Here is a 23,741-nt window from a genome sequence, read left to right as displayed (position 1 = left end):
GCTTCCTCCCTCCTTGACAACAACACCCGCCTCCTCCGCAACCCCCACTCAGGATTGCATTAGTCGCTTCCGCTTCGAGTTATTGGCGAAAGCGAGTGACTGTCAAACTCCGCGTCCTCCTTTCGCTTTCCAGAACACAAATAATCACTGTTTGGTTTTCTGCATTCGGTTTCCATCTGGCCTCGCTTTCTATAACCTCCCCTCCCAAACTTGTGCACACATACCTATAACTTTGTGGGTAACGCTTCTTGCATCTAACGCAATTGCACAGTGGTCCGCAAACACTTATGCTATAACAAGTTTGTTGATCTCTCAGGTGTCACAAGACTCTCTATTTTGCTGCCAAACACTAAGACGGCTGCTCATCTAGAGAGTTGTTGTTTTTGCTGGCGCTCTCCTTTCCACTCCGTTAGTTGGTTATGGATTCAAAGTGCCAAAGCCGGTGGCAATCGTTGCATCAGGTCAGAAACCTGCGGTGGAGACGTCCTTGCTTTTCGATATATCGGCTAATCTAAGTTTAGGTTTTTGAGACGTGTGTCTACCTCTATGATCGACATAGCTGGATTTTCCAGATTCTTCCCTGAACATAACATGATAATAAGCAGACTTAAGCAAGGAATAAAGAAATCTCCCTAAAGTCCCATGTACTGGCTGGAAGGGCAATAGCAAATCATTACAACTTTTTCCCACTAAAGTGTAATTAATAAAGATTTGTGCGTTGACTGAAGACATTTAGGACAGGTGGAAGAACATGTTTTAGTTTTAAGTATTTTACATGTAGTTTTTCGAAGTCTCGAAGCTACAAACATGAGTCTGACCAAACTTCGGGAGGCAGTGGAAGACAGGAGTGCCTGGCGTGCTCTGGTCCCTGGAGTCACGAAGAGTCGGACACGGCTAAACAACAACAACAAATGTAGTTTTTTATGCAATTCATGTGATCCTTCCTGGGTGCTGTTTTGCAGTGAATGGAATAAAAATGTAGAAAATAAATATCTATTGTGTCTGCTCAAAAAATAAAAAATTGTGCGTTAGCTTTCAGGTTCGTCTGAGCACGCAGGTTTTTTTTTTTATTCAGCTGAGTTTAGGTTTAATAGCTGAATTCTCGGGATGACAAGCTTCGTCTGCAGGACAGGCTTCTTAGTAGGAATCATAATGCCTAATTCCTGTATATGGCTGCATTTCAGGGAGCTTAGAAAGACGTCCCACTGTGAACTGCGTCGGCAGGGCCTCGTCCCAACGAAGGATCCACGCCTTACAACCGGCTCCCGCGCACGACCATCTGGAAGCAACGCCAATCGAATTCAACAGAAAGTGGCCAAGTTCCGCCGCCTCCAGGAGCAAAACTACAACTCCCGAAATGCCCCGCCGCTCAATGGCCGTGACCACAATTTTCTCTCGCAAGAGTCGTTTCCCGTCGGAAAGAGCGCCGCCGAGTCGGGTTCTGTGAGGCGCGAGAACTACTCTTCCCAGAATGCAAAGGCGCGTACGGTTTGGGCTTCCCGATTGGCTGAATCGATGGGGGCGCTTCCTGCGTAGTGGCGCGGGTCTCTTTCGGGTCGGCAAGTGTCCGGAGTAGGAGGAGGGAGAGGCGGCAGCAGCGGGGAAGGCGGCGGAGGAGGGAGGGGGCCGTGGCCAGCCCATCTTGCTGGGCGATGGGCCTGGGCTACGCAGCGGGGTGAGGAGGGTACGACCTGTGAGTACTGAGAGGTGGACGGGCGGTGCCTGGCTCTCCAGTGCGTGGGGAGGAGGAGAGGCTGAGATTAAGCGCAGGCACGGCGGCAATGTAGATGGGGTGGCTGTAGGTCACGAGTATGCGAGACTTACAGCTACGGTTATTTGTGGGATGGGGCAGTTCGGGGGAACCATCTTAAATGAAGTTGTTTGCACGTAAGGCTGGAGGGCAGCCTGCAAGCAGCCTTTGCGCGAGTTTTTGTACTTTTGAAGCACACATTGGAGGACTAACACAAAGCCCCACTTGTGGCAGTAAAAGCCTAACCTAGAAACCTTGTTGGGGGGGGGAAGGGAGGCGTGATATCGAAGACATCAATTTTCTTGCATTATAGCTTTCACAACTTGTACGCACCATGCAGACAGCATTGTAATTAGGAGCATCCTATAAAGTAAGGGGAGGCTAACCATTAATGTATACGTTTTTCATATCATTTAATATGCTGCTACAAATGGGTGCGTTGGCATCTGCTACTGCTTCTTAAACTGTAGTGTGGAAACTTTGGGGCACTTTCGGGAATACTTCAGAGGTGTAGTTTTTTCAATACTTCCGTAATGTTTGACACATTTTCTTGGATCATTCTAAAAAGTGTTTGTGTAGTTTGTAAGCCTTTCAAGATTGTCTGATGTAACAGATATGAATGCAGTCCACAAAGAACAAATGAGAATAGCCCTTAGTACAATTTAATATGTATATATGTAGTTTGTTTTCAAGTCTGAAACTGGTAATTGTCAATTATGACCTAAACTTAAGAGTTACTGTGATATCAAGTCTTAACATCTGAGTTGGTTCATTTGGAGAAAGGCAGACCCTGAGGCATTCGGGTCCTGAGCTGTATAAAGCTTCTTAGGTCAAATCCAGCACTTTGAATTGGGCCTGGAAGCTATCTGGTAGCCAGTGTAGTCATGTCAGAGTTGGTGTTCTGTGTGCAGACCATCTTTCCCTGGTGAGCGACCTAGCCACTGAATTCTGCATCTACAGTGTCTGAACTGTCTTCAAAAGTAGCCCCTTGTATAAAATATTTCAAAAGTTACCAGAGCATAGACAACAGAAGTTAGGTTATCCCTGTCTACATAAGAGTATAGCTGGGTCACCAACTGAAGCTGATGGAAGACACTCTGCACCACTGAGGCCATGAAAGCATTTGATGGGACACCATTTTCCTTGAAAGAGAAGAGTTTTTTTATCTGTGGCACAGCCAAACTTACTTATTTGAGAAGGAAATCTGCTATTTATTTCCAGCATGCAGTTGCAGGTAGGATGTGGACACAGGTGTTTGTGTCATTTGGAGCTGCTGCAGCAAGTCCCTGGAGAAGGTAGCAGTGGTGGATGGGCCTGTCTGGACCATTTTGCTGGGTGATAGCTTCTGGGTTGACACTGTCCAGTTAGGAGGGGCAGGTTGCAATTCTGTATGTAGCACAGGATGTGGTATATGTGGTATATGATTTGGTTGTGGTCTGCTGCAGAAGTGGGCATTAGGGCTGGTTTTCTCCACTAGGTGGTGTACTGGTTGGATAGGCAAACTAAGGCCCGGAGTCCGGATCCGGCCCAATCCCCTTCTCAGTCTGGCCTGCGGACGGTCCAGGAATCAACATGTTTTTACATGAGTGGAATGTGTCCTTTTATTTAAAATGCATCTCTGGGTTATTTGTGGGGCATAGGAATTCATTTATCCCCCCCCCAAAAAAATATAGTCCGGCCCCCCACAAGGTCTGAGGGACAGTGGACCGGCCTCCTGCTGAAAAAGTTTTCTGACCCCTGGAATAGAGTCTGGGACGTCCAACTCCCAATAGTCTACGATCTCACAGTATTAAAAAACTGGCAATGATCTACCCATTGTCAGAAAAAAACTGGCAGTGATCTACTACTGAAAGTTGTTGAGCTTTTTTTAGGAAGCCAAAGGGTTTCCTTGCTTTTTTCATAAGGAGATTGCTGAGGGGACAGAGGGGGGCAACCAGGAACACCCTGTGATCTACCTGGAATAGACAACGAAGAAGACGACAACAGAACATTTGCTTATGTAGTTTGTTTGTTATGTTTATATCCTGCCTTTCTGCTGAGGCACCCAAAGTGGCATACATGGTTCCACCGCTCTATTTCATCCTTGTCACAACCCTGTGAGTTAGGTCAGAATGATTGGTCTGAGGTCACTCAGTGAACTTCATGGAACCGTTGTTTCCACAGTGCCATCCAGCTGGTGCTAAACATATTTCTCTGCTTTCCTTTAGACTACATCAATGAGGCCGAGAGGGGGGTCTTGTCAACTGGGCATGCCAGGACCTCCATACACACTGCCCAAGCTTGTGCCCCGGAGAAGTCACTTCTGTGCTAACACAGCAAAAACAGTGTGGGAGGCATCAGTTATTCATTACCGATCTTTGTAGCTGGCATTGTGGTTCTTCGGCAGTTTGGCTTTGCCCCTGGAGGTGCACTCCATTGTCTCTCTAGACCAGGGATCGGCAAACTAAGGCCCGTGGGCCAGATTAAGCCCAATTGTCTTCAGGATCCAGCCTGCGAACTGTTTGTGGATCAGCGTGGATCTGTTCATTCAGGCTGTGCCATTTTTTTCTGTGCCATTCCATTCCCCCCCCCCGTGGCGTTGCCCCCTCCCTCCCTACTCCTGGCTTCTCCCCGCCTTGCCTAGAGGAGCAAGGGGGCTGGATGAGCGCAATTTTAAGCATCCCCTCTCTGGAGCCAGCCCTTTCACGTCACTCATCTTCCCACCGCTGCCCTGGTGCTCCTGTTGGGCCAGAGAGCGGAGCAGCTGAGCTCGCTCTGCCTACCCATGAGAAGCGGTGGCAGTGGTGGCAGCAGCCCCAGGGAAGGTAAGCGCAGTGCCTGGGGGGTGGGGAGGAATAATTGCCCCCATACCTCTTCTTCCAACTCCCCCCCTCTGGTGCCGCTTCTCTGGCCTGCCACAAGGTCTGAGGGATAGTGGACCGGCCTGCGGCAAAAAAAATTGCCGACCCCTGCTCTAGACAGATGGATGCCAAACTGGACTGGGTCCACCACTCACTACCTCCTAAAAAGCACTGTGGGGTAGGTTTGGAGGTTCTGCCTCCATGGCAACCATAGGTCCAGGAGAATACTCTGGACTTGTTTTTTTTGTTCTGTACAGGAGGAGGGTGATCTGGGTATGGAGGGGCAATATGTGGTTCTTTTCAACTCTCAAAAGCTTCTAACCTCTGAAAGGTGTGGTATATCCACCTTTGGAGCAAGGTGGAGCCAAAAGGTTTCCTGACTGCCCTAGGTGAGTTTCCGACTGCTTCAGCCTGTGATCCTCTCAAAGTCCTGGTCAGTCCCTGGAATAAGCAGTGTAGTGTAATGGCTAGAGTGTTGGATTTGGGCCTGGGGGACCTGGATTCAAATCCCCACTCTGCCATGAAGTTCACTGTCTCTCAGCCTGACTTACTTCAGAAGATGATTGGGAGGATAAAATGTGGGGAGGAAGAACTGTGTAGGCTACCTTGAGTTCCTTGGAGGAAAGGTGGGATATAAATGTTTTATTTTTTATTATATAGGAAGGGCAATGTGTTATGCATGGAACTACCTTTGAAGAGCCTTTGGAAGCTGCAGTTGATCTGGAATGCAGCAGCAAGGATTTTAGTGGTGACATAACCATTGGACCATGTTATATCTGTTCTGTATGTTCCAACTGCCAGTTTGCTCCAAGGCACTGCTCAACATATTGATGATTACCTTTAAAGCCTTAATGCAAGGGTGGGGAACCTCAGGCCTAGGGGTGAAATGTAGCCCTCCAAGCCTCTCTACCTGGTCCTCAGAACTCTTTCCAGACCACACCTCTCACTGGCCTTGTTTGCAACCCCTTGAGTGTTTTTGCCCACCTGAAATGTGTCCTTCCATTCTGATGCTTCCCTCCATGGGTGATTCAAAGGGTGTCTAGGACCTCAGTTACTGTACAAAGGCAAAATTTACATTTGTTGCTCCTTCCACTTTTGCCTCTGGCTTCACCTGCCACTGGTATGTGGCTCCTGGAAGGTTGCCCAGAAGGAATGTGGCTGTTGGTTTGAAAAAGGTTCGGCCAGCCCTAATGGCTTGGACCCAGGATTCCTGAGGGATTGCCTCCCATAGCACTTTATCTGCTCCCAGAACTCTTGCCTTCTGCTCTAGGACAGTGTTTTTCAACCTTTTTTGGGCAAAGGCACACTTGTTTCATGAAAAAAATCACGAGGCACACCACCATTAGAAAATGTTAAAAACTTTAACTCTGTGCTTATATTGACTATATATAAAGTAATTCTCTTGAATAGGAATCAAATAAACACAAAGAAAGTATTTTATAATTACTTTATTATGAAATAGTAAGTAAACAGAAATATGAAAAATTATAAAATACTTTATTTTTAAATCTTTCGAATTTTTCAATTTTCCCCACGGCACACCAGGCAACATCTCGCGGTACTGTACACTAGTGTGCCGCGGAACAGTGGTTGAAAAACACTGCTCTAGGAAACTGGTCCCCTTCTTTCATTGGAGGAAAGCCTGCGCCTTGGGGTTCTGCCACCTCTTTACATAGATTCCTTGTTCCTCTTTTGAACCAGCCCATCCTCACTCCCTGTGCTGCTCCCATTGCCCAAATGGTCCTTAGTTTCCTTGCTTTGCCTGCTGTATCCAAGTGGGTGTGGCGCAAGGAGTGTCACACCTGCCAGGTAAATGGATGCGTGAGGTCACCTGGCTCACAAGTAGAACAAGGAGGGCCCTGCTGTACCCCTCTTTTCTTCACAGGCATTTTATTCCTCCTGTGACCTTCCCTGGGTGACATGAAAGAGCCCTTGAGAACTTGATTCTAGACCAGAACCTGTTGCCTCTTTGAGTGCAGTCTGAGCGGTCCCTTTGCAGAAAGAAGCTTGCCCTTGCCTCCCATAGTGACAGCCAATAGCAGCTGACCTCTGCCAGTATTTTTAGCCTTCTCTCATAAGTGGCTGCAGTTGATTGGGCAGCTGACGGGAATCCTTTTAAACTCCTCTTGTGATCACGTATAATTACTCTGATACTCTAATTCACCAAAGCAGGTGTAATTTTAGATCCGCTTGGTAAAAATCACTTTAACGGACTGTGCTAACTGATTCTAAAAGCCGGGCCTACTCTAGTGACCTTGCTGTGCCTATTAAGTATTTGGCTTCCCTTCTGCCCAACAAATTCCAGAAACACTGAGCCAATTTTAAGCAATATGCTAAACATACAGTGAGCATTAATTCATCAACTACAAAGCAATGCTCACATAGAATATTAGGCACAGAGAGCAGGATATAGCCGGCAAGGAAATCCACAATATTCCGTATAAGGATTAGCACCTCCTGCTTTTAAGAATACTCGCAAGTTCCTTTTCACATTAAAGTAAGCTTCAGAAGTTTAAAGGGATGTTTATAATTTTGCCGCTTGACTGTAGTGATCTTGAACGGCATTCTTTTCATCTTAGAGTCATGAAAGTTATGCCGCAGCTATTGAGGGTTGGGCTCCCCCCCCCGGAATAGATACTTTAAAGTTTTCTGCTTGGAGTGGGAGACATTTTCCAGCGTAAGACAAACACACATAACCTTAAATGTCTGTACCTGACAGAATTTTACCGGGTAGTTTGTTGATGACTCTCTCTACATAAGAGCTCTTCCTCAGTTACTTACAACTGTGCTTTATACTTCAGAAACATTCCTTCCTGTGAGTTAAAACCTTCAGCAGTTCCTGCATGTAACTGGTAGTCAGTGTGTACAAATGGTACAAGAAAGATGAAAGCATGCATTCTAATAATGGCAGATTCTGCAGTCTCTTAACATAGTAGCTGTTATGCAGCAGTTTGCGTCCTGTATTAAGGGTGTTTTAAATATTGACCCTCGACCTATGTTTCTCAAAAAATACTTTTATGCAGTCATGTCCTGTAATCTATTAGCGCATGTTGTCTGGTATTCTCAATATACTATAATATTTCTATAGTAGGATTGTCTGTTTCAGTTAGGAGAAGGCAACACAAGCCCCAGAGCTTGTGTTTAGCCCAGTGTGACTTCCTGTTTAATACTCGTTAAGCAGAATAATATTAAGTATTTATTGTTCTCACATCCCACCTATTATCTCAGTAGTTCTTAAAATAAATTTGTATGTTAGTGCAGTGTTATTCCTGTATTAGCAGTAGCGGCTGGCAATTAACCTAAGATGCCCCAATAAGAGCCCAAAACCAACATAGAAAGTGGGGCTCATAGCTATTGCTCTTACCGTTCACCAGCTGCATCTTAGTTTGCAAAGCCCTATGCATTCACCATGTGACAGTTCACCTTCAGACAGTTTATTCCAAGAAGGAGACCCCCCCCCCCGAAAAATATTGGACTTAAATTACTGCTTCCTGAAATGCCTAATTTCATATTCTATCATCTATCTATCTATCTATCTATCTATCTATCTATCTATCTATCTATCTATCTATCATCTATCTATCATCTATCTATCATCTATCTATCTATCTATCTATCTATCTATCATCTATCTATCTATTTATCATCTATCTATCTATCATCTATCTATCATCTATCTATCATCTATCTATCTATCTATCTATCTATCTATCTATCTATATCTATCATCTATCTGTCATCTATCTATCATCTATCTATCTATCTATCTATCTATCTATCTATCTATCTAATAAAGCTATATACCACTCAATTGTAAAAAAATACCTACCGTTATATACTACTCAAAGCAGTTATACATATTTCTGATATATCTGTTAGTATGAATATCTAGCATGGTTAAATAAACAGTGTAGAAGACATATTTGCATATATCTACTTTAACCTGACTGTTTAGGATGTGAACAAAAACTGATGTGCTGTGTGATGGCATTGCTATACAGCATTTGCTGTTTTATTCATCATATGCTGCTTAATCTTTAAAACTCAATCATTTTTTGTAGTGGTCAAGACATGCTCCTGGTTTTATTTTGAATTTATCAAAACTTTGATTTGATTTTTATCTTGAATTTATCAAAACTTTGATTTGATTTTCATCTGAAATAGCAAGAAAAATGATGAATAAAAATGTAGTTCTTACAAAAGAATTATGCTTTCATGACAATAATGTCATTAAATTGCACCATTTGTGCAAGTAAAATTTGAATTTTATCCAGCGTATCTCAGTTCTTCAATGTATCCTTCCAGTCCAAGATTAAATGGCCACCATTGGTGCTCAGAAACATTACTGTAGTACTTGATCAAAGAGAGATAGCAGTTAGGTTGCTATGAAAAAGAACTATAGCTAAAGTGAAGATGTGAATGACAGAATGAAAATAAAATGGTGTGCTTGGTTGTTTTAATGTCGCACTTGTTTTTTCATAAAAACTAGGAAACTGTTGAAGTGTTACTGAATACGGTTTATTTTTTCCCTTTTTGTAGGGGTCGGATAAGACATTTTCAAAGTGTTCACTATGGTCCGAGAAAGAAAATGTATATTGTGTCACATCATATACAGCTCAAAAAAGGTAAACTGAAATGTCAGCTATCCCAATAAAATGTAGTTTTCTGAAAGAGGCTATGTTGATTTAAGATGCACATCTTAATTTTCCAGAGGTATTTCCACAGTTGTTCAGGGTGGCTTTCATTACATTAAAACCACTGCATATTAATAATGATAATAATAAATACTAAGCTCACAATGTTAAGAAACAACAGCAAGCACCATAGCTTTACTCCAGGAGAAACAAAAAGTTAAAGTGAAAAAGGGCCTAAAAAGCTCTTAAGCTGAGGGCAGAGTAACAACAGAGAAGGGGTTAAGTGGCTCTTCTGTGGCAATGTGTTCTGCATCCTGTGTGGTGCTCAGAGAAAGCCCCTTTTCATGTTTCCACCGGCCATGCTTCAGATGATGGCACTGGGATTTACAAAAGGGCCCCTCTGTGGGGAATTAAATATATGATTCCCTGTGGACCCACGTAAGTGGGTGAACAATAAAAGAATCAGCTGGGTGCCCCCCCAAAAAAAACCCACATTGGAAGTGGTGGCCAGGAAAATTGAATTTCTGAAAGTAATTCAGATTGAATTGTACGTGTATACACCCTTCATACCTGGTGAGGTGCACATGTAATGTTTGCTTGGGTACAAAATGTAAAGTCAGAATTGGACCTTAGAAGAAGTTAATCAGGCAGAGCTCTCAGAGCAAAAATAGAATAAGATGAAATGCATTTGTATAGGTCAGGTCAAGTCCTCAACCACCGAGGAATTTTTGAGGAGGAGAAGGGGTGGGTGGGAGAGGTCTCTTAATAACTATTTTCTCTTCTATTAGAACTGACACGTCCCCATGAGTAGAGAGTCGGATTTCTCAGAGCTCTGCTACAGAGACTAGCCTCACTTTCTGCCCAGAATACACACTAAACTACAGGAGGAATTTCCAGAAACAAATTAGACTAGCACAATAAACATTTTAACATTGTTGAGCTAAAATACTTAAGTGTTGCCCAGTTATCCTTAACACTGTGTGCTTTGTGATCTTCTAATGTGGCTCTCTGGATAGTACACATTTAAGAAATGGAAGCCAAATATAATCACACATATAACCGGGGAGGGAAGGTATATAATTGGGAGGGAAGAAGAGCATGTAAAAGACCTAGATATGATTATACAAAGAAAACTAATGAGAAAAAATGGCTGGAAATGTGCAAGCCTTTTCAGATCCATACACATGACCCAAAAGAGGGTGTGCAATAGTTGCCTAATCAAATAATTGAATCCTAAGAGACACAGAGAGAATATTATATATTTGTAGAACAGAACATGTATAAAAGCAGATATTCCTTCTTCATTTCTATATTATAAAACTTTGTTTCTCCTCTGTTTAGTGCCACCTTTTCCGCAAAGGTGATTTCACATTCTAACGCCAGTAAAAAAACAGTGGGATAAGCCATCAAACAAACTGACAAAATTTAATAGGAGGAAATTGATAGATGGTTGAGGAGTATTTAATTATGCTCTGTTTTCTGGCTATTTACACTTTAACACTTTTTCTGCTTTTAGGAGATGGATGAGCACATGAGAAGTATGCTTCACCACAGGGAACTTGAAAATCTGAAAGGGAGGTATGCGTATAACAGTATCAGCTATGTCCTACTGAAACCTGATGAAGGGCTTGGAAACACAACCCTTCTATCTTGTGTGGAATGCAGTCACTTTAACTATAATGATATTGGTACCACGCCTTGTATCTAAGCACTAGCCTGGTAGCCATAGGCGACGAGGAACTCCATGCATGCAAGTGAATGCTCTGTCCATCCTCAGCGCTCAGCACAGCAGCTGAGCCGGCTGCCAGAGAAGGAAAGCACAGGAGTAGAGTAGCAGGCTACTAAAAATGTTTACAGGCTGGATTTACGCGAACTTCTTTACAAGGATGATTTTAAAGTATTTTCTAGGGTTTTCAGCTTGTTAAGCTCTCAGGGCAATGTCCAGTGAAGTAGTTCTGTTATGGAAAGGATTTGTCTTTGCACAGTGGAACTTCCCTTCTCTCTGCTGTCCCCATGTGTCTCCCCCCGCTCCTCAGATGAAGAAGAAGAAAAAGAGTTTGGATTTGATATCCTGCTTTTATCACTACCCCAAGGAGTCTCAAAGCGGCTAACATTCTCCTTTCCCTTCCTCCCCCACAACAAACACTCTGTGAGGTGAGTGGGGCTGAGAGACTTCAGAGAAGTGTGACTAGCCCAAGGTCACCCAGCAGCTGCATGTGAAGGAGCGGAGACGCGAACCCGGTTCCCCAGATTACGAGTCCACCTCTCTTAACCACTACACCACACAGGCTTGAAAGAACCCCCGGAGCAGATTTAGGGAGCACATGGGGAGTGGAGAAGAAGGGGAAGTTCCACAACCCAAAGTCATTGCACTGACATTACAACTTCGTGGACATCTCCCCTACTCTTTAAAGTTCAAATCAACAGTGATTGATTATGATTTGGTGACTGGGCCAAGGGTTGTCAATGACGTTTATGCTCAGCTTCTTAGGCAGACTTTTGTCATTACTTCAGATTCCGTCCTGAGGGCTAGGGGTGTTTGTTAACAATTACAGTGGTACCTCTGGTTACGAACTTAATTCGTTTTGGAGGTCTGTTCTTAACCTGAAACCGTTCTTAACCTGAAGCACCACTTTAGCTAATGGGGCCTCCCGCTGCTGCCGCACAATTTCTGTTCTCATCCTGAGGTAAAGTTATTAACCCAAGGTACTACTTCCAGGTTAGCAGTGTTTGTAACCCGAGGTACCACTGTAAAAGTATTGGTTAAATTTGTGCATCTAGTTACATGCAGCTTGAGTTCATTGACTTCAGATGAATAGATACTTTTATTTTACAGAAAGATACAGGGTCTCAAAGTAATGTGCAGGTGTTAGAAGATGTCCATTAAAAAAAAAAGGTGAAATTGATCTCAGGGCCTGTGGCGAGTGTTGGCATTCTTAACTTTCAAGTGAATCGTGGGTTAGTGGATAAAAATATTGGCTTTGTTACAGAAGGTCTGGGTTTGGTTACCATCTCTGCAGTGGACTTAGCCAAAGAGCACAGTGGATGGATGCTGGTCCCATAGCACAAATGGCAGTGGATCAAAACCATCCTCTGCTATGCCTCTTTGCTTTTTCATGTTGCTAGGGATAGCTTAGAAATAGATTAGAAAAATGCCTGGCTCTTGGGTCACAACTGAAGCATGTTTAGAGGTGATACGCTTCTGGTCATCAAGCATGGCTGGCCTCCATCATGACCCACTTGTGAACTTCCTAGCTAGCCACTATGGGGAGACCAGCAATTGAACTGAGCCTTTTGGTATTTCAAAGTTCAGTCAATGTATGTGGAGGGAGGGGGGCGTTATGTGCATGTGCACATGCGTGCATAATTTTCAGAGGTGGAGCAAAGCGAGTAAAGTGTTGGAGTGGCTGTCCAAGGAAGAATTTATCTTTACTCAGCTTTTAGAAATGCTTTAGAGTAAGATGCATTTTGTTCATTCTTCAAATCAAGCCTTACAGGGGGCTGACCTTGTTCTTGGCAATGAGACCCCATCTGTTCTATTGCAGAACAGCTGAGAGATGGTTGCTCTGATACCAGAATGTCATCAGCATTAACTTGAGCAGTGTAACTCGAGCTTTGCTTATTCTAGCTAATTTTTAGAACAATAATTTTAAATAACTTCCTAAAATATCCCATTAGGAACCAAACTTTTTTCTTTCTTTTTACAACTGTTAACATTTCTATAAGTTCTGATGCCAAATGTGGTTCACACTGAAGGTTTAAGCAAGGTTCTATTGGTTTTTATATTTATAATTCTCCTGTGTGTGTCTTTGATTGGTTAACATTCACATTAGGGCAGATATGAATGTGTATAATTTATTTCAGTGGTGCAGTGCTCGTGCCTCTCTGTGGTGCGTTGGATTGGGTCAGCTTTTTAACATGCATACGAAAACTTCACCACAGGGACTTGCTTTTCCCTTGTTTAGAGGTATCCTAGTCTAAATCCAGAGGCAACTCATTCCACACAAAGTTATTTTTGCTATCTATGTGACATCCATGAGAGCAGGGAACACTTCTGTTGTATAGACAGTGAGAGGGCAAGTAGTGGTATCCAGGGAGCGAACTGTGCTATACTAAGATACACTGTGTGGGGCGGGGTGTGTTTGTGTTGAGGCAAATATTTTATTTATTGATTTATGTATACTGTGGTACCTCAGGTTACAGACGCTTCAGGTTACAGACTTTGCTAACCCAGAAACAGTACCTCGGGTTAAGAACTTTGCTTCAGGATAATAACAGAAATTGTGTAGCGGTGGCAGCGTGAGGCCCCATTAGCTAAAGTGGTGCTTCAGGTTAAGAACAGTTTCAGGTTAAGAACAGACCTCCGGAACGAATTAAGTTCTTAACCCGAGGTACCACTGTACTTAATTAACACCTCATAAACATGTTCTCTTCACATTATACAAATCAATTCAAAGCACAACCATTATCCACAATAAATCCTAAAACACCATCTGTCTTGGAGACAACGGAGGAGTGCGCCTTTGGGTTTGCTGTCAAACTACAGTGCCGATTACAGGCGCTAAAACCAACAAATGAGCGGACATACCATAGGGACTTAAAACATGATCTTAAAATGCTAGGAAGAGCACAAAAAGGCTTGTCCTGATGCTGAAACAATAACAATGTGGGCATTCCAAAGTGGTGGGCAGACCCACCACTAAAAAGGTCTCTCTCATTCACCTCAGCTTTGGTTTGAGGGGGCACTATAGAAAGACGGCTACCATTGTTGTTGTTGTCCCACCACTAAAAAGGTCTCTCTCATTCACCTCAGCTTTGGTTTGAGGGGGCGCTATAGAAAGACGGCTACCATTGTTATTGTTGTTGTTATAATAATATTAAACCACCATCTCAAGGCAATTTACATGTAAAACAGTTGAAAACAGTTAAAAACACAAAACAGTAAACACATTTAAAACAATACTAAAACCTTATCCAGCTACAAAAACCTGCTGGACTAAAAATCATAGATTGTGGAGTTGGAAGGGTCCCTGAGGATCATCTCGTCCAACCCCCTACAATGCAGTTGTCCTATAACTGTTTCTGGAAAGCGCGGATAGCTGGTGTCTGTCATATTTCAACAGGAATGCTGTTACACAGAACAGAGGCAGCCATACTAAAAGCCCTCCTCTGAGTTACTGCAGAGTTGGCTTCTGAAATCTTTGGCTCTTGCAGGAAATACTTTCCAGTAGACCACAGCAATCTACTGGATGTATAAGGCATAAGGTGACCTGTCCAGCACCTTGAACTTGGCCTGGTAGCAAATGGGCAGCCAGTGTAAAGGCTGCAAGCAAGTTGTTATATGCTTCTGGTAGTCCCACACCCCACCCCACCCCACCCCAAGAAGCAGCTTAGCCACTGCATTCTGTACCAGCTGCAACCTCTGAATCAATCCAAAGGGTAGCCTCACATTGCAGTAATCCAACTGTGAGGTTACCAACACAGGTTCAGTCCAAAGTTCTCATGAGCCTACAATAGCTGTACAATTCTTTAGTTCCTAGCCTTTGCACTTAAATAGGAGTTGGTGGAAAGCACACAGCTCATTTATTTGAAAGCCTTTTAAAGAGGCCTAACACTTTGTTTAACAATCAGCTGCTCTCTCTTAGTATAAACTGTGTAAAAAGGCTGTTAGTCTAATATAATATATTGTGAGTGGGTGAAATAGTCTCCCTCCCCCCTCCGGGTTTTGTTTTTCACATTTTTAAAAAAGCTGCAGAGGTGGAAGAAAGTTCCTAGGCCTCAACTTCCTTTGGGAGGAATTCTTTACAGGATAGTGAAGATGCTTGTGATCTAGGATGTGTGTGTGTGGCGAGGGTGTGTGGGTTCTCTCACTTCATTATGAATATTTTAGCCATGTGACTTCACAGCTAGGCAGAAACTCACATATGTAATATATAACAGCACTAAGCTTTAAAAAAAGGCAAAATGCCTAAACTGTGTTTGCCTTTCCCTTAGGATATAACATACATTTTTGGTTGTTGTTTTTTAAGTGTGCCTGAGTGAGGGCAATGTTTCCCAGAGTGAGATGCAGAAAATTTGAGGGGGTTGTCAGTATTTGGGACAGTGTAGGCTAAGAGAGGATATTTCTGGTCAAATCACACGGGGCTTGAACAAAGTTTCCAGAGTCTTAGAATTTCAAAAGTGGAGGTTCTAAATGCAAATTCTCCCCCCCCCCCATTCTCATGTGGGCTGAAGTAGAGGTCATTGAGTCTTAATAGTCTGCAAAATGTCATCACCCTCTCTATGAAGATCTATTTCCCCCTTCTATCACCTATTATGACCTATTATGTACATGTGAAAGTATAACTTTCAGCCCCTAATGAAGTCTGAAGTCCTTGGATAAGTATTGCAGATCATAGTTACAAAAAACAAAAAATAGTTCATTTGAGAAAATAGTGAAGGTGAATAGCAAAATAAATATTTTGAATGTGGATTGCCCAAAGGACTGCAAATATGTATTTTTTTCCGCCCCTCACCCAAAACACGAAACAAAATTGTGTGTGTGTGTGTGTGTGTGATTCCCACCCCCCTTCTTGGCAGACTTAGATGAAATCAGAGTTCACACACTTGTCTGAAACAGTTGTTGGCTTCCTCCAACTGAAACAATTTTGTATCTTTACAATAATCCTTGCGGAGCAGAGAGTGGATTTAGCTTGCATCTTATGAACCAAATAAATGAACCAAATAAAGTAGAGCAAGCAGGCGACTCCCTCCCTTCATTTGCTGTGCTGTAAAGTCTTTGGATTCCAGGCCACTGTGCCAGCTGTCCCAGTTTAGGTTTCACTGTGTTAGGATTGGCTGTAGAGGTGTAATCTCCCCTCCTCTTTGCTGATGCTCATTGGGGGAGTGCTGAGACAGAGCTTAAATCTAGAATCTTATCGCCGGGCTTCCCCAGTGCAGCTGGCACCATGGAGGTGCTTCAGAGCAGCTTCTGCTAGCTCTGCAAGCCCTCCACTCTGCCACCTCCTCCGCTATGTTTCCTCTGACAAGGTTTTGAGTACAACAATCCAAGAAGAATCCCAGCTGACACTCTGATTATTCTCAAGTCCTTTACCTCTTGATTGTTGGAAAGAAATCTGAAATCCACCCAGACATCATTGAAATCAACTACAACCGCAAAAGGAAGAACTTTTAAACCTGCAGGGTTTTCAGGAAGCTGCAATGCAGATTGCTAGACCTTGTGCACGTTTAATCTGAGACTTGCACATTCAGAGGAAACTGAGTTAAGATCAGCAGCGTTTGCCATGCCTGTGGGAAAAATTGAATGTCCAGCTTCTCCATCTTTCCCCAGGGACAGCAATCATGAGTGCCAGGTGTGCAGGGTGACAGTGGTGGGCTTGTCGGCGTATGCCAAGCACATCTCCAGCCAGCTGCACAAAGACAACATCGAAGCCCACGATGGAGAAGAAGGGAAAGAAGAGACTAACGAAGAATACTTTGACAAGGAACTCATCCAGTTAATTAAACAAAGAAATGAGCAGAACCGGTGAGTGTGTTCACGTTTTCTTAACAGTTGCGATGTGGAGTTCCTCAACACTCTTTGAATATAGGGAAATGATGCCAAGAGTGTACTGTGCCTTTAGTACAGTCTGTGGCCGCGGCTGGGAAAGTTGTAAGAGCTGCATAAGTTACTATTTTTAGTATGCAAGTTTTGTAGCATTGCCCAAAGACCACTTGTAGACCAACGGAGCAGATAACTCTGGGATGGACCGTTAAACTTGGTTTCCCTGGCTTTAAATCAATATACGGGGCCTCTTCTTGCAAACTTATCTGTTGTAAGTTTTTGCTCATGCTGCATACTGCAGAACTGGAAAACCTTTTGCTAACTGAGCCTATATCATTTGTAGCCTACTTTATTAGACCATATAAAATTAAATTGCATCTAGTGTAATGGGAATGCATTATGTTTCATAGTTAAATATGCATGCTCGTATTTATTAGAAATTATTTAATTGTGAAAACTATTATAGGGACCATAGAGCTGTGAAACGAGGCTATTTATAGGTTTGTTCCTTACTGTTCTGTCTGTCAGCTGAACCTGGAACCATTTTTACTTCTCTGTTGTCTAGAAACGCATTTGGGTCTTGAATGAAATCCTTTATCCAATTTATGGATAGAATTCTGTACTCTAGGTTTTTCTGCATAACTTCAAACTGTGTTTTAATCTGCTGTGTCGTGTTCATTGCTTGTGTCATGATACATTTTGCTATGTGTGGTTTAAATAACGTGAATCTACTTTGGCTTTATTGCACATTTCTTGCCTTCCATGGGGTGGATCTGTGGACACTTCTGATCCCATGGGGTGTAATAGTGGTTACCAATTCCTCTACCTCCTGCTGCCTTCCCCAGTATGTGTTGGAGGGTGGTCAAAACTCTGGAGCGTGGTTTACTTTGAGGATGGGGGTTGCTGGTGGTGGAGAAGAAAACGGTGAACTACCATCACCATCCCGTTTCAACCATTTCATTCCAGTCACACAGCAGAATCTTTGCATCCAAGTAAATCTATCTTTAGCATACACTCTTTGTGTTGTAAGTGAGCCACATCAATCAGCTTTCTTCTAATAACATTCAACATAGTGGACATTTCTCTAGCTGGCAGAAGTTAATTTTTCCCCCTATTCCTCTGTTAGGATTCTTTGTAGGGGATGTTTGAAACTTCCTAATGAATTGAACTTGGCAGTGGAGGAAAGTATTAAGCACACGTTCTTGATCTAGCCTGAGCAGAGGTGATGGGGGTGGGGGTGGAGATCTATCAGTCCTTGTGACTTTCTTTTCTCCTTGTAAGTTGCAATGATCTACAGATTCAATAATAATTGAAGTCCATTTATGGAACTACTAGAGCATTTGAGTCTTGTCAGAGTTAAAAAGGGATCTGGAACTTGAAACCTGAAGCATACCCGTGATCAGGGGTTGTGAAGATGGATGCCATAGTGTGAAATTTTCCTATCCTTATGTCTCCAGTGGCCTAGAGGGAGAAAGGAAAAATAGCCCTCTTGATTTTTTTACAGGATAATGTAGTTCTGGAATTCGGTCTAATGTTGCTGGGAATATTGCGCTAGCTATGAGAAAGCAAACATTTTCCCTTGGAATGTGTGATAAGCCTTTTTATGTATTTTGCTGGCAAATTTAAATCCTGCCCTTTGGGCAACCTGCCAGCAGATTGCCAAATCACAAGCATTGTAATACGTGGTCTTAGAAAATCCCGTTATATATAATGCATATAAGCTGATTCTTTTTTCTGAAGCTAGAGAATCTTTCACTGAAGCTAGGCAAGGTAGCTGTCTACATACAGCACAGATGTTGAATTTGCATCTTCGGGAGGACTGGTTACTTTTCTTAACTTATTTTTAGACAATATTTTAAAACATTATATCCTTCCAATATACTTTTCAGTTCACTATCATGTGGTAGATGGACGGTGAAGCTGATATGGTATATGGCATCTCTCTCCCTGATGAATAATGCCAAATGGGAGAAGAAATATTTTCTTCATTCTTCAACAGCACAGAAACATCCTTTCTCCCAGAGATCCTTTCTGCCTTCCATAGCTATCCTCTGAGATTGGGGGAGTGACCAATAGGACTGCCATCGTTGTCATGTTGACAAGGTGCAATTAATCCTTGTTTCATTTAATGACTGACTGTAACATAATTGTGCTGTATTTATGTGATGAAGCAGTGGAGACTGATTTGTATATGACATTTCTGCCGGTTGACTAATTGAAAGGCTATCTCAGGCTTACCTCACTCGGCAGTACAAATCTCCAGCCTCTGCTTGCCTTTGGTCAACAAACCAGGGGCAAAATGCAGGTCTATTATTCAGAGATATTTTAGATCAGGCCTGATTATTTTTTTGAAAACTAACTGTTACTGCAAATGAGTGAAAATATAGGTTATTTAGCCTCCAGATTAAAATACTTCTATCTTTATAGGGCAGGTGAAGTGTGCCGTGTGAACCATGAAACAGAAAACAATGACAGGAGATTACAAAGAAGACAAGATGAAAGAACTTATCAAGACCGAGACACTTACGATTCATCATCAAGATATCATTGTGGACCATCGCAGAGGGAGTGGAACTGGGAAGGTGATGGTTTCTTAAATCCCAGACAAGGCCAATTCACACATCCTGCAAGGAATCCTAAGAATGCAAACAGGCATCTGAGCAAGCAAAGAGGACGACCTGGGTGGCATCAAAATAATACTGGACTGTCTCCAAATCGCTATCATAACTATGGGAATAATGGAGGTGCTTGGCATCAGAATGCCAGAGGAGGAATACCAGGATGGCACCATGGTGGCAGGGGAAGAAGTTCCAAGTGGAATTCCGAAGGAGAAAATGCATTTTCTTACTGGCAAGCCAAAAATTCAGGTGGAAACTGGAAGCCTGGTCGACAAAACGGAAGGGGGTGGAATTTAGGAAGAAGCAGGGCTCCAAACAATAGTTCCCAGTTAGATAGTGTGGATGCTTCCTGGTTAAAAAGCAAAAGTGTGCAGGATAAATACAACAGAGAAAGATATGCATGGCAGTGGCAAGACAGTAGTTCTGGGGTGCCTTATATGGGCCTTGCTAATGAAAATGACAACAGGGATTGTGTTTTGGATTTCACTAGTGATCAGCTTCCTTCAGATGGGTTACTAAACTTTGGTGTTTCTGAGCAACCAGAGAGCAAGACCTCCAAAGTCAATGGAAAGAGCAACAGCCCTTCCCGAGAAAAAACAAATCGCTGGGCTCCATATCCCTCTCTAAAAACGATAGAACAGCAGCCACTGTGTGATGAGAATGTAGCTACAACTCCGGAGAAAGCAGATTCCGGTCGTCTGTCATGCTCTCCATTGTCTCCAAAATGCACAGATCCTAAAACAAATAATCCCAAACTGAAAAAATGGGAAGAGACTTATTCAGCATTCCCCAATTACAAAATGGCATCCAACAAACTTGTACCAAGTAAGAAGGCAGTAGACTTAACCAGTGAGAAAAAATCAGACCAAGCTGAAGGCAAAGGTAACAGGATGCCGTCTTTGAAGTCCCCACTTCTGGCTATTCCCGATATAAAGCCATCTTCTCAAAAAAGAAGCCCAAAGAATCTCTTGAAACATGTCCAGCTTTTGTTATCCTCATCATCCGGAGAAAGCCAGAGCCAACTAAATGCACTAAATTTAGATGCTAACAATTCCTCCTCCTTTGGATCCAAGCTGAGTAATGAATGTAATGGCCATAACAGTTTAAAAGGCACCACACATGTGCGTAGCAGCACTGAAAATCTAGACGAAGCATTAAAAAATGCCAAAGAAGAACTTGAGTATAGCCAGTCTTTCCAAAACTCTTGCTTGATACCTTGTAGAGATACTCAGACTGATGGGAATGACAAATGGAGTACTGAAGATCCAGGAGTGTCTCTGAAGATGCATGAGCCCCAGAAAGATGGACTGGAGGATGAGAACTCTGGAGATGGAACGGGAACCAAAAGTACTCACTCTAATGCTTTCTCAACTTGTGATCTTGCTGAACCTGACCATGCGGCAACTAAAAAAGGTGGCTATCTATTAGAGTTGAAGAATACTGATAACAAATATACCAAATTCCAAATGGGCTCTCTATCGCTATCCAACTTTCAAGATGACCTAGATACAGACTTGAAAGCATCCCTGGAAGAGGATGGTGACGGAAGCACAACTAAATCAAATGATGCTCCAGAAGAGGAAAGCTATGCAGTTCATTCTAATCATGAGCTGCAGAAAGATGCAGGAGGACAGCCTTCTGGCCCTCTTCTTCCTGAACTGAGTAAACTTGGCTTTCCAGCTTCTCTCCAAAGAGACCTAACGTGGCGCACCAACTTGAAGAGCAAAACTGGCTCACATCTACCTGAGCCCAACCTGAACAGTGCAAGGCGCATTCGCAATGTCAGTGGCCACCGGAAGAGCGAAGCTGAGAAAGAATCAGGGCTCAAGCCTACTTTGCGGCAGATTATTAGCGTGTCTCGAAGAAATGTAAACTGGGAGCAGGTAATTCAGCAGGTGACAAAGAAGAAGCAAGAACTTGGCAAAGGTTTACCCAGGTTGGTAGTCTTAATCAGATTTGAAACTGTATTGTAATCAAAGGTCTATGCATTTAGCAAATGCATAGGCCACCCTTCGGTGCAAAACGCCTAGGGTGGCCTATGCATTTACCAAATAAAAAAACCTGTACGTTTCTTGGTTGAGAAGATGCACGAGGGACTTACCGTATTTTTCGCACGATTGGACGCACCGGACCATTGGACGCAGCTAGTTTTTTTGGGGGGGGGAATAAAGGAAAAAAAATTCCCTTTGGTTTTCCCCACCTGCCAGGCAGCAGGCTGCTATCTGCAGCGTGGGGATCCCTGTGGGGAACTCCTGCAAGGCTCCCCACTCTGCGGATGTGTTCCCGAAGCGCGGGGCGCTCTGCTTTCAGGGCGCCCGATGCTCCGGGAAGCAGGCTGCTATCCGCAGCGTGGGGAGCCCTGTGGGGAACTCCTGCAGGCCTCCGCACGCTGCGGATGTGTGCCGGGAGCGAGGGGCGCTCTGCTTCAGGGCGCCCCACCCGCCGGGCGGCAGGCTGCTATCCACAGCGTGGGGAGCCCTGCAGGGAACTCCTGCAAGGCTCCCCACGCTGCGGATGTGTTCCCGAAGCGCCGGGCGCTCTGCTTTCAGGGCGCCTGACGCTCCGGGAAGCAGGCTGCTATCCGCAGTGTGGGGAGCCCTGCAGGGAACTCCTGCAAGGCTCCCCATGCTGCGGATGTGTTCCCGAAGCACCGGGCGCTCTGCTTTCAGGGTGCCCGATGCTCCGGGAAGCAGGCTGATATCCTCAGCCTAGACACGGCTAGCGGAGCGCTAATCCCGAAGCTTGGGGCGTGCGGAGCTCAGCGCGCCCCAAGCTTCTGGGTGCCGGCAAGGTCTAGACGGCTAGCGGAGACCTTGCCGGCACCCAGAAGCTTGGGGTGTGCTGAGCTCCGTGCGCCCCAAGCTTCGGGATTAATGCAGCGCTCCGCTAGCCATGGGAGAGCTGGGTCTCCAGATAGCTTCCTGAAGCCTGGAGAGCGAGAGGGGTCGGTGCGCACCGACCCCTTTCACTCTCCAGGCTTCAGCGAAAGCCTGCATTCGCTCCATAGGACGCACACACATTTTCCCTTGCTTTTTAGGAGGGAGAAAGTGCGTCCTATGGTGCGAAAAATATGGTAACAGTTTGCTTTAAAGGGGTATTATGTGGTTAGGAAAAGGGATGTAAGAATAAGAAACAGTTTCACATTTTTATTTACATGTATATGCAAGATTTCCCACAGTATAGGTTCCTCTCTGCCTAGCTCACCGCTTGCCTTCAGTGAACTGCCACCAAATCTTGGTTCACAGATACAATCTTTGCCTTTAAACCAGCTGATCAAGGCACAGCTGCAGCATTCTCAGCCCAGTGAGTCATATTTGCTACAGTTGTTCTAGATTTCCATCTTTTAAAGAGGAACTGCAGCTGCTGCAGATATGTTAGTTAGTTTGTATTGTAACTATGTAATTTTTTAGATTAAAATTTTTGGTGGAACAATAACCAAATCTCTTCCACTTCCACCCTTCTCAGTGAAAGGTGATCCACTGGTTTAATGTAGGCAGTCAATGTAATTTTGCCATCACAATTACGTTTGCCAGAGGTAAATTGCTTTTGCAGTATCCTCCTAGTTTCCTTCTGTGTTGGGGAAAATATCATTAACCTGTTGTTATGTCGCTGCTTGCTATTTGAAAGTGTTATTTTGGGTTCTGATTTCCTGAAGAGCTGTTCTCATTGGTGGATTTTCAGGAACTAAGTAGCCAAAAAGGTAAGACAACTGTCAGGGTTTCTGGGAGAGAGGAGGAGATGACAGAGGAGACGGAGAGCGAGTGGGAGGAGGGGCAGAAGGATGAGGAAGAAGATGACGGAATTCTGAGGGAATCCACGAGTCTGAGCAGCGAGTCAGAGGATTCTCAAAAGGGGGTTACCTTAATCAAGCAAAAGGGAGGAGAAGGGAGAAGCGGAGAGGAGCCCAGTGGAAGACAGACGCAGCAAGAGGCGTCTCAGCCGGAACGGAGTAAAGGGGGTGGAGTCGTCAGCCTCTCGGAGGGAGCAGGATTAGGAGAGAACAGAGAAAGGGGGTTGGAGCAAGGTGTTCAGCCGGAAAGGGTGGAGAGCAGAACAAGGGGTGGTGTAGCGGTCGAAAGAAAGGTCAGCAGCAACGTACGCGCGCCAAGTTCAAACGTAGAGGCGCGCGGAAGTGGAGAGAGCTCAGGGGAGGAGCCCGGCCCTAAAGCCAGAAGGAGGGGGGAAGAGGCGGCAGAGGATTCAGCCTCAGGCGAGTCACGGAGAGAGGGGACTTCAGCGGTCTAACGTGACAGACGTACGGCCACGATGCTGAACTGTATGAGAAGCAGAAATCTTCAATAAACTTTTCCTGTAAATAAACTGCAACGGAGTGAGGTCTCTTGTGAGCTGGGACCC

At 44.1% G+C, this 23,741-nt stretch overlaps 2 protein-coding genes across 3 annotated transcripts in view; one reads left to right on the top strand and one right to left on the bottom strand.

The window, feature by feature from the left end:
• GANC (glucosidase alpha, neutral C) overlaps nt 1-23,741 on the bottom strand; it is a 146,054-nt gene that overhangs the window by 48,077 nt on the left and 74,236 nt on the right. The gene's annotated exons all lie outside the window — the stretch shown is intronic.
• The window catches only part of ZNF106 (zinc finger protein 106), a 39,960-nt gene continuing 17,806 nt past the window's right edge, over nt 1,588-23,741 (top strand). Inside the window, exons 1-5 of one of the 2 annotated variants that reach the window (XM_081889501.1) lie at nt 1,588-1,693; nt 9,130-9,215; nt 10,741-10,802; nt 16,555-16,749; nt 19,195-21,321. In XM_081889501.1, coding sequence (XP_081745627.1) covers nt 9,162-9,215; nt 10,741-10,802; nt 16,555-16,749; nt 19,195-21,321 — 2,438 coding nt within the window. In that variant the 5' untranslated portion in view covers nt 1,588-1,693; nt 9,130-9,161. The remainder of the gene's footprint in view (nt 1,694-9,129; nt 9,216-10,740; nt 10,803-16,554; nt 16,750-19,194; nt 21,322-23,741) is intronic. The other variant, XM_081889500.1, reaches the window with a different exon arrangement.

This window comes from Podarcis melisellensis, assembly GCF_964234715.1.
Source record: "Podarcis melisellensis genome assembly, chromosome: 1".
Taxonomy (NCBI): domain Eukaryota; kingdom Metazoa; phylum Chordata; class Lepidosauria; order Squamata; family Lacertidae; genus Podarcis; species Podarcis melisellensis.
Note: the sequence above shows the minus strand (reverse complement) of the source record. Positions and strands in the feature narration are given on the sequence as shown.